This window comes from Pyrus communis, chromosome 2, assembly GCF_963583255.1.
Source record: "Pyrus communis chromosome 2, drPyrComm1.1, whole genome shotgun sequence".
NCBI lineage: Eukaryota > Viridiplantae > Streptophyta > Magnoliopsida > Rosales > Rosaceae > Pyrus > Pyrus communis.
The window spans coordinates 8,854,445-8,869,477 of record NC_084804.1 but is presented as its reverse complement, the minus strand read 5'-3'; the positions used below and the strand labels follow the sequence as shown (position 1 = coordinate 8,869,477).

Genomic DNA, 15,033 nt, shown 5'->3' with positions numbered 1-15,033 from the left:
GAACTTCTGGTTCGCAGACCGTTAACTAATAAGTAGCTTGAGTAATATGCAGATTTACCTGGTTTGAGTGTGTCCCTGCCGTCTTGCAGCATGATGAGTACATAAGTCCAAAGCTGCTGGCATGAATACACTGCAGCAATCAATGAATAATGTGAAATACAAAGAAAATCAAAAGGGCCGGGAAGAAGAAACCTATCGTTTTGACATGCAAATTAAATATATGAAAATTTACCAATAATCCTCAAGCTGGAAACTATATGTTCTAAATTGGAAATTGGATAAACAGATGAAGAAGGCTAAGGGAAACAGATGAAGAAAGGGGTTGAAGGGAATTAATATGGATGACTTTTTGGCATTAATATTCTGCGCGCAAAGTCACCTTGTACGCAGTTTACTCCAATATTACCGATGAAAACCAAGAGCCGGCCGGCTGGGACGGGACCAAGTCAACTACCCGTCCATAGATGCCAAGAGAAACAATATCACATGCAGGCCTAGTACGTGCCATGATATTTACGGACTAAGCGTAGCTCAAGATGCAGGATTTTCATCGCCTAACTTGAGAAAAGGAAATAAAGCAGCGGCGATGGAAGTGTGTCAATCTTTATTGTCTGCTTGTTTGTATCTACGTTGTTAACTGCCCTTGTCTTGCAGTGAGGAGTGAGCAACAAAACAACTAGCTTTAGCCATATTAATATGTTAATGAGTAATAATCAATGGATAATACTCGTATTCCCCTGTGGGGAAATCGACAAATCCCACCATTTATAAATAATATATATTTATTGTAAATTTCATAATCGACTAGAATCGTTAAATTTCTCAATCATTATTTGAATATTATATCTAAAAAAATAATTTGAATCAGCGATTGTTTAGTCATCTAAATGTATAAAATAATTGACAGTGTAAGTACCAAGTAACATATTCATGAAGAACTTTTCATTTATTTGATATGCTTGGATGACTAAATGATACCCGATTCAAATACTTATTTGAGAAATGATCTTCAAATGAAGATTAATTAATAAATTGAAGGTTCTGTTATGGAATTTATTCGGTGAATGTACAATATTCATAAAAGATGAGATATGTGCATTCTCCATATTATCCAATAATAACTGATGTGAGATTTTGCCTAAATATTTAAAGGGTATATTAAATTGATATTTCGAAGGATTTTATACGAGTTGTAAATCCTTGGAGTTTTAATGGAGTTCTATAGCTTTGGTAGGACTCACCAACACATTTGGGTGAATTGGTTCAAATCTTAGAGATGATGTCTAATTTCCTAAAATCTAAAATACACTATAAAAAAACCTTCCAAATTCATCAAAATCCTAATTTTTAAATAATTCAAAATCAAATCTTAAGTAAATACACATGTATTTTTATGGACAGGTTTAAAATTCTAATTGATTACAGTCGAATTTCTACACCATTTTACTATGGATATTAAATTTCTTAATTAAGACATAAATTTAAAAATTTGTCTTTTAATCAAAATATTCAAACTAACAATACTAGTCTAAGACATCGGTCAACCATCCTGAAAGATATGCTAATTTTCTTTGAAATTTGGAATTAAAAGTCCATTTATCTGAATTACACTACAAAATAAGGGCTGGTACTTTCTGACCGGGAAGAAAAAATAAAAAAATCAGTTAATAACCCCATTAAGAGAAGCGGCAAAAATATCTGTTCATAAATCCGTTAAAAGTAGCGCCAAAAATTCTGATCATAATTCCGTACAAAACGAACTTTCAAATAATGACGCAGCCCACTCCATAGTACTCCACAAGCTCACAGTGTCACACATGATGCAAGCATTGTGCAAAAGGGGCCAACTTCAACAAGCTCTGAGACTCCTTCTCTCCAACCCAACCCAATTAAACTCTTATTATTCACTGTATATGAATATCTTACAGCTGTGCATCGACGAACGAGCAGAAAGGGCCGGTCTTTTGGTTCACAGCCATGTAATTACAAGTGGGTTTGGTTCAAATTTGAATTTATATACTAAGCTGATAATCTTTTACTGCAACATTGGTCGCATGGTTAGTGCCCGCAATGTGTTTGATAGAATGCGTGAGAGAAATGTCGTGTCGTGGACTGCTATGATTTCTGGGTATGTTAAAGGTGGGCGTTATGAGGATGGTTTGATGCTGTTTCTGAGTATGCGTCAGGCGGGTTTTAGAGCTAATCAGTTTGGGTATGGGAGCGCATTGAGGGCGTGTACGAGTTTGAGGTGTTTGGAAGTAGGGCAGCAGATACAAGGGTGTATTGTGAAAGGGAGGTTTGCTGAGAACTTGTTTGTGCAGAGTGCGTTGGTTGATTTTTATTCTAAGTGTGGGAAGATAGAGGATGCACGTTATTTGTTTGAGGAAATGAAGGTGAGGGACTTGGTTTCGTGGAATGCTATGATTGGCGGCTATGCTGTTCAGGGTTTTGCCGATGACTCGTTGCGTATGTTTCATTCGATGATGAAGGAAGGTGAATGTTTATTTTTGTGATTGAAGTTACAGTTTTTTTCTATTCTTATTAGTTGTGTTCCTTTCTTTTTGTTTGTTTCATATTTTTGAGTAATGTTTACTTGCCACAAAGGTAAAATTGGTTTCCGGCTGGAGGTTTCTGATTGAGAAGCAATGTTAAACTAAAGTCTTTTGTATCTTCTGTCATCATATCTTAAGATTTTTATACCATATATGTATCAATACCTTTACTTTTCCTCTTAATATTTATGTCTAATTTTCGTATGTGATCATTTAACTCAGGCATGATCCCTGATTGCTTCAGCTTGGTAAGTGTGTTGAGAGCCTTAACCGGAGACAGTGGTCGCATGAAGGTGAGTCAAATACATGGATTCATCATGCAACTGGGTTTTGGATCACACGAGGCTATAAGTGGATCACTAATCAATGCATATGCAAAATGTGGAAGGGTAGAGAGAGCTCATCAGATATACAAGAGCATGATAAAAAAAGACATTATATCGTGCACGGCACTGATAACTGGATATGCACGAGAAGGTAACTACAGCAGAGATGTGCTAGCTCTCTTTAAAGAAGTGACTCTTATGCGCATGGCACTGGATGGTATGATATTATGCTCCATGCTTAATATATGCGCAAATATTTCTTCATTGATCTTGGGAAGACAAATCCATGTCCTTACTTTTAAACACCAACCTTGTCATGATGTGGCCATGGGAAATGCTCTTGTTGACGTGTATGCAAAATGCGGAGAAATTGAAGATGCTAACCATGCTTTTGATGAGATGAAGGAAAAGAATGTTATTTCATGGACATCGCTGATTTCTGGATATGGAAGGAATGGCTTGGGACATAAGGCGATTGCTTTATATAAAATGATGGAATATGAGGGATTGGAACCTAATGATATCACATTCCTGTCTCTTCTCTTTGCTTGTAGCCATGCTGGACTGACAGTTGAAGGATGGGAATGCTTCAGTACTATGCTTGAAAAGTACAACATCTTGCCTCGAGTTGAGCATTTTTCTTGCTTGGTAGACCTTTATGCACGTGCAGGTTTGTTAGACGAAGCTTACAAGTTGATGTGTGACATGAACATAAAGCCTAATTCTACACTCTGGGGAGCCATTCTTGGCGGGTGTAGCATCCATGGTAATAGCTCACTTGGAGAAGTGGCGGCAATGCATCTTCGTGATATGGATCCAAAGAATTCAGTTAACTTTGTTGTCCTAGGAAGCATGTATGCTGCATCTGGTGCATGGGACAATGCTTTGGAAACGCGAAATTTGATAGAGAAGAGAAGTTTGAAAAAAGAACCAGCACAGAGCGTTTTAGTTTCCACAACAAATAAAACTGTGCTTTTGCAGCCAACTTAAGACAGTAGAACTAGCTAAATTCGTTGTTCATCCTTGGAGAGGAGCAAATACCATTACCATATTGCTCATGCGGATGTTTTTGTTTATGCTCCAAGAGTAATTGAAAGTTTCTAATTCATCTCGTTCTACTTTCGGGACACAGACCTTTTTCACATATTGCTTCTGAACACTCAGGTATTTTACCTTCCTAAAAATTGTGTACTTTTATATTTGTGCCTTTCTTCTTGGTTTTGTGTTCAAAACAATTTAAAATATTAATATACTAGAGCCTCACCTCACCTACATCAATGAAGAATGAGATTTGACATGTTAATATATACATTAATTCTTGAAGTGTCACTTTGCTTTTGGAAAATATTTGACAGGCATAGAGGAGTCATTGGGGTAAAGTTTAATCCACGAAACAATAATAAGCGAAATCAAGGTTCCGGTCGATATGGTCAGAGTGGAGATAGCCCAATAGGATGGCTTCCCCAGGTTAATGTACTTTTATAAATCCATTCTCTTAAGAGGAACTAAGCCTTTTCAGAATGCTATGCTCAGAAAATTCATCTTATGTTGCGCCACAAAGCAGTAGGAGGAATTGCTTGCTATAATCTCATTATAACCTGTGGCATCGTGTGATTCATACCTTTCTGGTAAGCAATCCCACCCTTCTGAACTTCACATTCGTGTGTTTATGTTGTCTTCTGAATATTGAATCTTCAAAATTTGACGCATACATAGAACTGAAGAACTTACGAGTAAGACTTTTTGTTGCAGGGAAGAGTTACCTGGATTAATAGACTAGAAGAGACAAGTTTGCTGCTGTAAAAATATTCCAACTGCTAAAAGAATGTCTCGGAATCACAGATGGTATCTCATAGTGTCTCAACTGTCTAAACTTGAGAAAAGAGTAGAAGTTGAAAAATGAAAATACTTCCTCATGCAAATATATGATTCTTTTTCTTTAATTTGCTACCATATTGGCAAGTGAATCTTTATTGTATGAAGAATGAAAGACAAGTATGGCCATATAAAAAATAAGAGGATCTGGATTTGGTATCTAGCTTAGTCTTGGATTCATTTGTAGTCTACAAGGCATCAACGATTGAGAGTCTTTCGCGTAAATGTGAGTGACTGTTCTTAGCATCCTTCTATTACAGTTCCAAAAGAAATACAACCCGGACACGAGTCTATTATAACACATGACTTGACTGTCGTTCTAAATTAAAAGATGTGTGTCTGCTGCGTTGTTCTATGAGTGTCTGCTGCTTTCTTCTGATTGTTTAGGGTCATTGGTTGCAGTTTACATTCTTGGGGCTGGTACTGACCTTTTCTGCGGTACTGAAGAGAAAACACAACAGTAATGAACTCGATAATAAAGAAGGGCGGTTCCTGGTTGGAAGATTGAGAAGGGTGGTTCAACCCCCCAATGTGGTTAGGAAGCACTACTTGCTCAAACAGACGCAGGAGAGGCTCGAAGAGGGGATTTCTAAGCGAAAAGCACTAGGCGGCTTTGCTATCCATGCTACTCACCAAAGGGTGGCAGGTGAAGCTGCAAGGAGAAAATGCAGCTTTCTTCGTTCCATATAACTGATATGACTCTGACTAGTCTTATAGAATCGTTGCTTTTTCGATCTTTCAATTTCTTATCTGTGGGAGAAGATAGGAAGGGAAAGAGACTTCGATCGTGTAGATTTCAGTAAGGTTCTGTTGTTCTGTCATATTTCTTCCTACGAATTGCCGAAAAGTCACGTTCACTACATATAGTTTGAGGCAGAGTTTCGGGGTATCTGATTCACATGGACAATATCAAATTATCAGTACGACGTTACGAAAGATTTATTTTCAACTAATCTCAATTGAATGTGAAGATAAATGCTCTCAATCTCTTGATCAAGAAAATTGTTTCGCCAGCCAAGGAGGCGGGAACGGTATTGAGTTTTTCATTAGGCGGTAAGATAAAACTCACACGCCACTTTTGCCAATTGATTTGGAGACCTAACGTGACTGTCACGAGGTATTTTATTAAGCATCTTGCTCAAATGACAATCGCGAGTCGTGACCAATATCGTGTGTAACAATAGTGAGTCTAGGGCCAATCGTATACACTCGCCCCTGTGTGCTCTGCCAGTGGAGGGGAAAAATTGCTTTCTCAAACTAATTAGTAGGATAAAATAAGAAATAAAGGACAATACTTGCATCTCTTTGGGGGAATGCACATTATCCCATTCTTTGTTAATAACGTATCTTCATTGTATAAATTTTATAATTGAAATCGTCCAAATCCTTATCCTTAATTTGAAGATCATCTATGCTAAAAAATCATTTGAATTGAAATCCTTTAGCAACCCAAGTGTGTCAAATAAATAGACGGTTGTTCATAGATATGTTATTTGATACTCACACGGTTGATTTATTTTATACGTACAGATGACTAAACGATTTTCAATTAGAATGATTTTGTGCATGGATGATCTTCACATAAAAATTAAGAAATTAATAGTTATGGTTTCCAAGCCAAACGATGTATCAAAACTAATCTTACTCGAACATGCACCAACAAGCAATCAAGGCGGGCTATGAGGCAATCACTTGATGCACGTGAAAAGCAAGAAGAAAATCATAAGGAAGTGCATCATCACAATGTCACCAGCAATCACGCAGGAAAGGGAAAAGCCCCATTAGGAAGGCCATGTTTGAAAATCCCTTGGGTATGGGTTTGATTATTTAGCCCACACAAGGTCCTTCACAACCCAAATAATCAAGTGAGCTAATGTTGAGGCTAAAAAATGTCACGTGCAAGCCCAATCAAGTCTCGAAGCCCAATTGTCATACAAGCCTCGAGTCAAGCCCAAATAAATGCAGAAGGTGCGGAATCGAGAAAGAGGTATATTTGTAATCATGCCATGCTACATTAATCAAGCCACAGATTTGTGTAAATCATGCCATCCTCGTGAGAACTCATGAATATTCATCATGCTAAGTTTTATCACGCCAATCACTATTCATGCTAAGATAAGCCCAAGTCACATGCATAAGGCTTGTCAAGTGAATTGTAGTATGGATGGTTACAGAAGTTCACTGGGCCTACATAAAGTCAAGAATATGGAAGTCTTTGAGTTGCTTGGGAGCGAAAAATTCCAAGCACAAAACCTTTGTATTCCACATAGTTAAGTTTGAGAGAGAACCAGGCTAGTTCCTCATCTCCCTAGTTAGCTAACCAACTTAGTTAGGGAAGAACCAAGCCCTAACCCTTAGAGTCACGCGAAAGCGTAGACAGACATGCATTTAATGAAGCGAGAAGTAGACTTTCCCTTCCTAGCTAATGCATAAGTCCAACGCACGAAATCCATGAGGCTAGCTACCCAAAGTAACGCATGTAGAAAGCTGACCCCGGAACCCGCACCTCAAGAAAAAGACACGATGCAGGTTCTACAGTGTAGCCTTCCTTCACCAAAAGAAGGGGTACCAGGAGAACTAAGGAGAAAGGAAAGGGAAAAACAAGCCCTAACCAGATATTCTTTTGGGAATGAACCATTCAACTACAAATATAGGCCAAGAACCTTAGAGAAAGAGGCCCAATCCTCCAACTTCACATAGCGAACCAAAGAAACCCAGAAACATCATTCTGCAACCTTAGCATTCTCACCTCCCTCTAAGTATTTCAGTCATCATAAGCCTTGCTTCCACCCTAGGAAACTTAGACTATCCAACAAAGAACACCGTGCAACCATGCTCTCTCAACATGCTAAACTGATAAATTTCTAGCTTTCACATCACGCTTCTCTTGATCAAGCCATTAATTGCCTAAATCATGTTATCTTCAAGTCATTGATCCAACTGGGATATTTCCTAAGATGTGCTAATTCTTTCGAGCTATTCCAAGACTTGGTACGAAACTGAACCAAGAGAGACAAGAAGACTTTTTAAAATCCAAGTCTAACTCAACCTAAAAGTCCCCCAACAGATCCTTCTGCGAATACAATTTGTTAGTTTTTGTCCGGAGTTCATAGAGTGCAGTATCAATGAATTGAATTCCAATATTGTGCCTCTATTGACATGCAATCTAGTTTTGGTTCTTTAGTTAAGCAACTTAAGCTCCGAATTATTTCGTCATTTTTCCGAAAGTTCTTACCCAACAAGTGGTTCACTTTTTGCACCAACCGCCTATTCGACTGTTTGTTAAGCACAGGAAGGAAGTGTAGGAGAAGGCATTGGGGACCAACCCAAGAACTCTGCAGAAGTTCCGAGGAACTGGGGTTGTAGTGATACTGACATATCTAAGATGTTCATGCGGCGCCCAGCTTTGCGGAGTAGTGACCCTTACCAGCTTCAGTCCAAACTAAGGTCGTTTAGATGTGCTTTTAAAATGACTGAACGCGCACATCTAAATGAGCTCTAAATGTTCTAAGTGTTTTATTCGAGTAATTAATAGAAATCGTCCCCTTAAAAAATGTATTGTATGAACGTATGAAATTTGACAAATTCATATTTACTTGATACAAGTTTTCGGATGTAATGATAATCAATCTTAATGTGTTTTATTCAAGCGTAAAACACATGATTTGTTGTCAGTGATACTGCAGAGCTATTTCCAAAACATAAAAGTTGATGGTGTAGGCAGTGTGAAACCATTATCATGAAACAACTTGTAAGTCCTGGCATTTTCAGCGACATAGATAGCCAATATGATCTATCCAACCCTTGTGAAAGATTTTGCAAAAATGACACTCCATCTAATCAAATTTTGGCCAAGAAATATGTAATTGTCTCCCGTGATCTTTTATAAAAGGGTAATGCTAGAGAGATCAAATTTTTAAATCAAATTGTGTAAACCAAATGATATGGTTGATGATGATTGGATTATTAATTAAATGTCGATTAATGTGCTTATTTCTTATTAGTGACACATAATTTGGTTTGTAAATTTGGTCACCCTAATATTATCTTTTATATAAACACATCCTGCTCAATTAGAGTCTGAATAAGCGTGCGTGTTGCAGTATTTGCAAATTTGTAGTGTTTTCTCTTTATTAGAAATTCAACCACCGTTCATTTCCAAAAAATTACTTCTACTTCGTGGTTATAACAATTTTAGAAAGGTTGTTTTAACTGGAGAACCTTGGTTGTTTTCTTTGTTTTAAGATAAAATAAAGAAACAAAAAAAGTTCATGGGTGCTTCCAAAAAATAAAAAAATAAAAGTTCATGGGTACTTTGGTTATCTTGATTTTAAAGTCGGGCGTGCAAAGAAAATTATACCTTGAAAATGGGTGGCCAATCCATAGAACATTTTCCTTGATGGAATTGTGGATGAAAAATGCACGGAGGTGCCACGTTGCCAAACGAACGAGGATTCTTTTCGGATTCTCTTTGTGAGGTTTTTAGGAATCCTCCAATCATATCCGTACATCATATATTGTACGGTCATAAATTATTATAAATTTTTTTATTTAAAATTGAATATAAACAGTACTTGATGAAAATTGGTTGCACAATGTACGATAAACGAATGTAATTAGAGGATCCTCATAATCCTTACAAAAGATGATCCAAAAAGGATCCGCATTCTTGCCAAACGACTTTGAGTTTAGGGGGTCAATTATAAAAACTTTTAGTAAAGATGGCAAACACAGAAAAGAGGAAAAATTCAAGGGCATAAATGCAATTTTCCAAATGAAATGAAATTTGCTGGCTCATAAGTTTTAATCGTCCGAACAAGCGCCTACAAAATAGAGACAAATTGTATGTCCTGCTGTTTGGATGTCTTCCCTATTTCCTCTTATTTTATGTAATCATGACCAAACAATAAATATATAATATATTAATGTAATTTAATTGTGACCGTACAAATAAAAAGGAGTGGAAATAGCATCCAAACAAGAGGCTGCCTCCCTACAAAATTCCGAGGAAATGAATCTATAAAGTAAAATCCTGTCACCGTCCCATTGAGCTGCTGCTGTAGATAGATAGAGGGAGACCCTTTGTCTTCTCTTTCACTGACACCTCCTCCTCGTCCTCCTCCTAAAAGCCAAACCCTTTTAATTTCTATGGTCTTTTGAGTGAATGGCTTCATCTCTTTTCGCAAGGACTCTCCTGGGTCATCGCCTTTTCCACTCTTCGCCTCACTCTCTCTGCCAAAAGCCCCAATTTTTCACCTCCCTCTTCAATGTAAGTAGCAACCTTCCTTTCTTTTCGTGTTTAATCTTCGATTTTGATTTGTGGGTTTTGTTCTTTTTGATGATATGCTCATTCCCTTTTTGTTAATTTTCTATCTTTTGGTTTTAGCCGGTCATTTTTCTTGCTCTATATATCTCAATTTTTGTATTTTGTTCATGGGTTTTAGTTTTTTTAGTGAATTGAGTTAGGAAATTTGGTCTGGAATGTTTGGGAGTGCTTTCCTGACAAGGGTTTTTCTTTGTTTGATCAGTTAAGTGATTTGTGGTAATGTTGTAGTTTACTATTGTGAAGGTGTTTAGTGTGATTGTTATGTAAACGGTCTTAGTTCCTGAATGTATTCAATGACCCTAGCAGCTCCGTTTGACTCTGGTAGCCATGAACTGGAAAGAAGGGAATTTGTTGGAGTCTGCTTGTATGTTTTCTAGATTCCCCCTTTGATTGTCGTTATGATATAAAGTGTTCGGTATTGTAGTTCTCGAAGTGATTTATTGGCTGTGTGTTTAATTAAATATTATATACACTACTTGGATATCGATTGATGTAGATTACTCCGTCTAATTTACATAACAAAGTCGATCAAACCATTGAAAATCCTGTAGTTTCTTAGGCGGAAGAGCTTCCTTTAAAGATGTTTTTCTGGATTGAGTGATTACAGTGGAATTGTTGAGAAACATGTACTCTTCATAGTGTGCAAAGATTATTGCACAATCCTCTTTACCCAAAAACTCATGTTTTATTTTAAGAGGCCTTGTCCGAATCATCCACAATTGTTCGTTTCTCAGTGATTCCATTTTGATTTGCACTTCATAACATTTGGGTAGTAGTTAACTTAATCATTAAGTTTGTTTATTAATTTGAAATAAGCTCTTCAGTTTGAGCTGTTTACTAAATCTAATATTTTTTTCTTATGTCAAGATTTAACATAGTGATTTTTCTGTCAATGCAGAAGGGAACAGAACACTTTCGAGCTGACCCTACCTATACAAAATATAGAACATCTGCCTGGGTTCCTCGTGTTATGGCTTCATCAGTAGCTGGCGCAAGAGCTGATTTTACAACACAATCTGTGTCTACAAAAGAGCCTGTTGTTTCTGTTGATTGGCTCCATGCTAACCTCAAAGAGCCTGATCTGAAGGTACCGTGTTTTGGCTTGTTTATACTGAACTATTTATTCATCCTCCCTTTTCTTCCACTGGAGTGTAAGTCTGGAATAAGTTGAATATATTACTAACGAATGCTTGATGCTCAGTGCTCGTTCACCTTTTATTATATGTAATTTTTTTCAATCGGTTCATAATGTATGTTGTCATCATCATGATTTTCTAATTGGAGACGGCACTTCTGTTCTGCTTTCCTATATGCTTCCTTTTTCCCTGTGCATGTTGGTAAACTTTTTTTAGTTATCTACTTCAGGTGCTAGATGCGTCTTGGTATATGCCTGATGAGCAAAGGAATCCAATTCAAGAGTATCAGGTACTCACCAAGCTTTCTGGACTGATGCTGTCATTTGATAATTCTTAATAATATCTGTATCAATTGATTCAATTCCAATCTTGTTCTAAGATCTTCATGTTATTTCATTTGCTTCATTTTCCACTACGGCTCATTTTGGTCAATTAAACCTCTTCTTCATGACAGGTTGCTCACATTCCTGGTGCACTTTTCTTTGACGTGGATGGAATATCAGATCGCAATACAAAAGTAAGATGTTTTCTATTCTATGTTTCTTGTCAAAATATGGTATCAGATCGCACTAGTATCGCTAGCAATGAATACTAGTGTTGGATGTTGAAATCAGCAGCCTTATTTTCTTTGTTTCTTGAGCTTCATTCTGGCCCTTTTTCATGTAAGGATGAAACTAGTATGGCCACAAAACGCCCGAGTCTATTTTCTTAGCGTGCCAACTATATTCTTAGCAATTTATTTCATTCCACTAGTTTGAGTTAACTTAGAAATACGTTCTTATTTAGCCATTTTGGAGAAGAATTCAGATTATATGATTAAGCTGTTAATATTAATCTGATGAATGACTGTTGACCAAAAAAATAAATATGATGAATGATTCTTCATGTCAACAAATTCTGATGAATAGTTCTTGATGTTGTTCTTATGAGTGTGTGGGCCATAATGGCCAGGCATACACACCACTTTTCTAACTATCTTGCTCTTTCCTGTTCTCTCTTATTGAAGACTAGAATTATGACTTGTAACAGTTACCGCATATGTTACCATCAGAGGAAGCCTTTGCTGCTGCTGTTTCTGCTCTTGGCATTGAGAACAAAGATGATCTTGTTGTGTATGATGGAAAAGGGATCTTTAGTGCAGCTCGTGTGTGGTGGTAAGTTATGGGACTGATTCGGAAGATTTAAAGTTTTAACTCATCTGAAATGTAATAAAAAATTGTGTTTTGCGCTTTTTCATTGTGTTACAATCTAATGTTTCATTTCCTTATAAAATGAAAGGATGTTCCGAGTATTTGGCCATGACAGAGTTTGGGTTTTAGATGGAGGCCTGCCAAGGTGGCGTGCATCTGGATATGATGTTGAATCTAGTGCCTCTGGTGATGCAATTTTGAAAGCTAGTGCTGCCAGTGAGGCAATAGAGAAAATATACAAGGGACAAGCAGTAAGTTCATTATATACTTGTCTCTGAAAACAGTTATGTTTTAACACTGACTGGGATTTTGGAATTCTCTGACTCCGAAAGCCATTAGCATATGGTTATAGTTGTTACAGTATGTTTTGTGAAATTTATATGTTCTTTTTATTTATGTTTTTCATAGTTTTATTGTGGACTCTTAAGCCAGGACAAATGTCTTAAATCATAGGTTCTCTCTTTTTTTTTTTCACTTCCTCAATTCTTGTAGTGTCTGTTTGCTGTCTATTTTCTCTATACCTAGTACATTGTAGATTTTCTTGAGATCTAGAAAATTGCGATTCTCTCCTCTAGTGACATATGAAAAGAAATTTGGAAGTTTGATGGGGGGTTGAGCTGTTGAATGTTATCCTCGAGTTAAGAACTTTAGTTTTCCATTCTTTGGGAAAAGGAGGGTGTAGGGTTCGTTCAGTCCTCCCATGTCGACTAAATTGACCTTGTCTGACGTGACGCTTTTCCTAAGTTTTTATGATAACATGTGATAGTTTTCAAGGCTGCTTGTGATGGTTTTGGGGAAGAATTTTTGTTCTGCAGGTTGGGCCCACCACATTTGAGACTAAGTTTCAGCCACATCTTGTCTGGACTCTTGATCAGGTTTGGTTTCTCTATCATAATTGACTAGTAAAGGTGCATATCTTGAATTCAGCCCTGAAATTTGTGGCAAGTATGGGTTTTCAATTGACAAATTAACCAACTCTGCTACTTTTTTTTTATACTCTCGTTTTATACTTCCTACTGTATTTTTCAGGTTAGAAAAAATGTTGAGGAAGGAAGTCACCAACATATAGATGCCCGATCAAAGGCTAGGTATTCTTTATGCTAAATCAACTGATATGAAGCTTGAGTAATTCTTGGTCTGTTTTATTTTCCCGGTAATTGTGTAAATCACCAGCTGGAGCATGTTCATTCATGCATTGTGAAATAATTGGTTTGGTTAGTAATCTTGATTGAGATAAGATAACAGTATGTTGAGCACTCAAAATTTTCTCTGCCTCTCACAAAGGAATTTATGCAGATTATATGGAGACATTTTATTAGAGTTCTTTTCCTATTTGTGATGTGTTTTTTTTAAAAAATAAAATAAAATTAGATTACATGGTCTTTGAAGGCCTATTTTCTGATTATTGTTCTTGCATTAACAATCTTGGATTTGACGGAAATTTGGTGTTGCAGGTTCGATGGAACTGCATTAGAGCCTCGAAAAGGCATAAAAAGTGGTCATGTACCTGGAAGCAAGTGCATTCCTTTTCCACAGGTAAAAAGATCAAAATCTTGTGTTACCTCTTATTCCTTTTGAAACCGCAACAAAGTCTAGTTGGGTGTGTAAAGAACGGTATGCTGCATAAGCTGTTGAGTAACAAATGGGTTCTTTCCTTGCAGTTGTTGGATTCTTCAGCGACACTCTTACCAGCAGATAAGCTGAAAGCCCGATTTGATGAAGAAGGTAATAACTTTTATGTTTTATTATTACTTTTTTGCTGTAGTCTTAGATCTTGAATACTGTTGTATGTACCCTCTGCTGCTCTACAGTTTCTGAGCGTTGTCTCCTTTTTTAAACATAAAAATTCAACTGCAGACAAATATTTTAATTGGTCACAAGGTATCTGTCTGTTATTATTAATTAATGACCCTAACCTAATGCTGCAGGTATCTCCTTGGAAAGCCCTATCGTTACTTCATGTGGTACTGGTGTGACAGCTTGCATTCTTGCATTGGTAATCTCTCTCTTTCTGGATACCCAGCACCCACTAAATTTCTTGGAAGTATTAGAGCTGCAGAGATGATTTTTTTTTTTGCAATAGTTGATCATGAACGTAAACAATGGTTTTATTTTTCCAGTTACGTTCTTTTAATAAATATTTTAGCAAGGAACCATGCCGCATTTATTCATACTTCTCGTATTCATGTGCTCTCTTTCAGGGTCTTCATCGACTTGGTAAGCCTGATGTACCAGTCTATGATGGATCGTGGACTGAATGGGGAGCGCAGTCCGACACACCCGTTGACAGTTCTACAGAAAGTGTGTAATGGAGCGGTATTGCCGGATGCTTGTTGGAACCATGAACAGCCTGGGGTTTGCCAATACTCAGATTACAACGAAAGAGGTTGCATCTCAATTAAGACATCCGGTATAAGTCATGCTATTGAATTGCAACCTGTGTTTTTCTTGTTAAAATCTCAACCTTTAGTCCCCTCCCTTGTTTGAACACTGATGAGAATCATCCTTGGTGGTAAATATTTCAAGTCGAAAACCATGTACTCTTCCTTGGCTTGACAAAGTAAATAAGTTTTGTTTCCATATTTCTTGAACTTTTCCTTGTTGAAGATGATTTTCGGCAATTTTTGG

At 37.0% G+C, this 15,033-nt stretch overlaps 2 protein-coding genes across 2 annotated transcripts; both read left to right on the top strand.

The window, feature by feature from the left end:
* Nucleotides 1-1,719: 1,719 nt before the first annotated feature.
* Nucleotides 1,720-4,959, top strand: LOC137726955 (pentatricopeptide repeat-containing protein At3g20730-like). Its single transcript, XM_068465902.1, has 4 exons — nucleotides 1,720-2,493; nucleotides 2,775-4,042; nucleotides 4,234-4,506; nucleotides 4,631-4,959. The coding sequence occupies exons 1-2, from the start codon at nucleotides 1,818-1,820 to the stop codon at nucleotides 3,866-3,868; spliced, it is 1,770 nt and encodes a 589-aa protein (XP_068322003.1). The 5' UTR covers nucleotides 1,720-1,817; the 3' UTR covers nucleotides 3,869-4,042; nucleotides 4,234-4,506; nucleotides 4,631-4,959.
* Nucleotides 4,960-9,742: 4,783 nt separating this feature from the next.
* On the top strand, nucleotides 9,743-14,987 carry LOC137725379 (thiosulfate/3-mercaptopyruvate sulfurtransferase 1, mitochondrial-like). The gene is made up of 12 exons (XM_068464040.1): nucleotides 9,743-10,022; nucleotides 10,978-11,166; nucleotides 11,445-11,504; nucleotides 11,670-11,732; nucleotides 12,245-12,369; nucleotides 12,494-12,656; nucleotides 13,221-13,280; nucleotides 13,435-13,493; nucleotides 13,860-13,941; nucleotides 14,067-14,130; nucleotides 14,334-14,401; nucleotides 14,607-14,987. Exons 1-12 carry the CDS (start codon nucleotides 9,918-9,920, stop codon nucleotides 14,712-14,714), a joined length of 1,146 nt encoding a protein of 381 aa, XP_068320141.1. The 5' UTR covers nucleotides 9,743-9,917; the 3' UTR covers nucleotides 14,715-14,987.
* The last annotated feature ends 46 nt before the right edge of the window (nucleotides 14,988-15,033 follow it).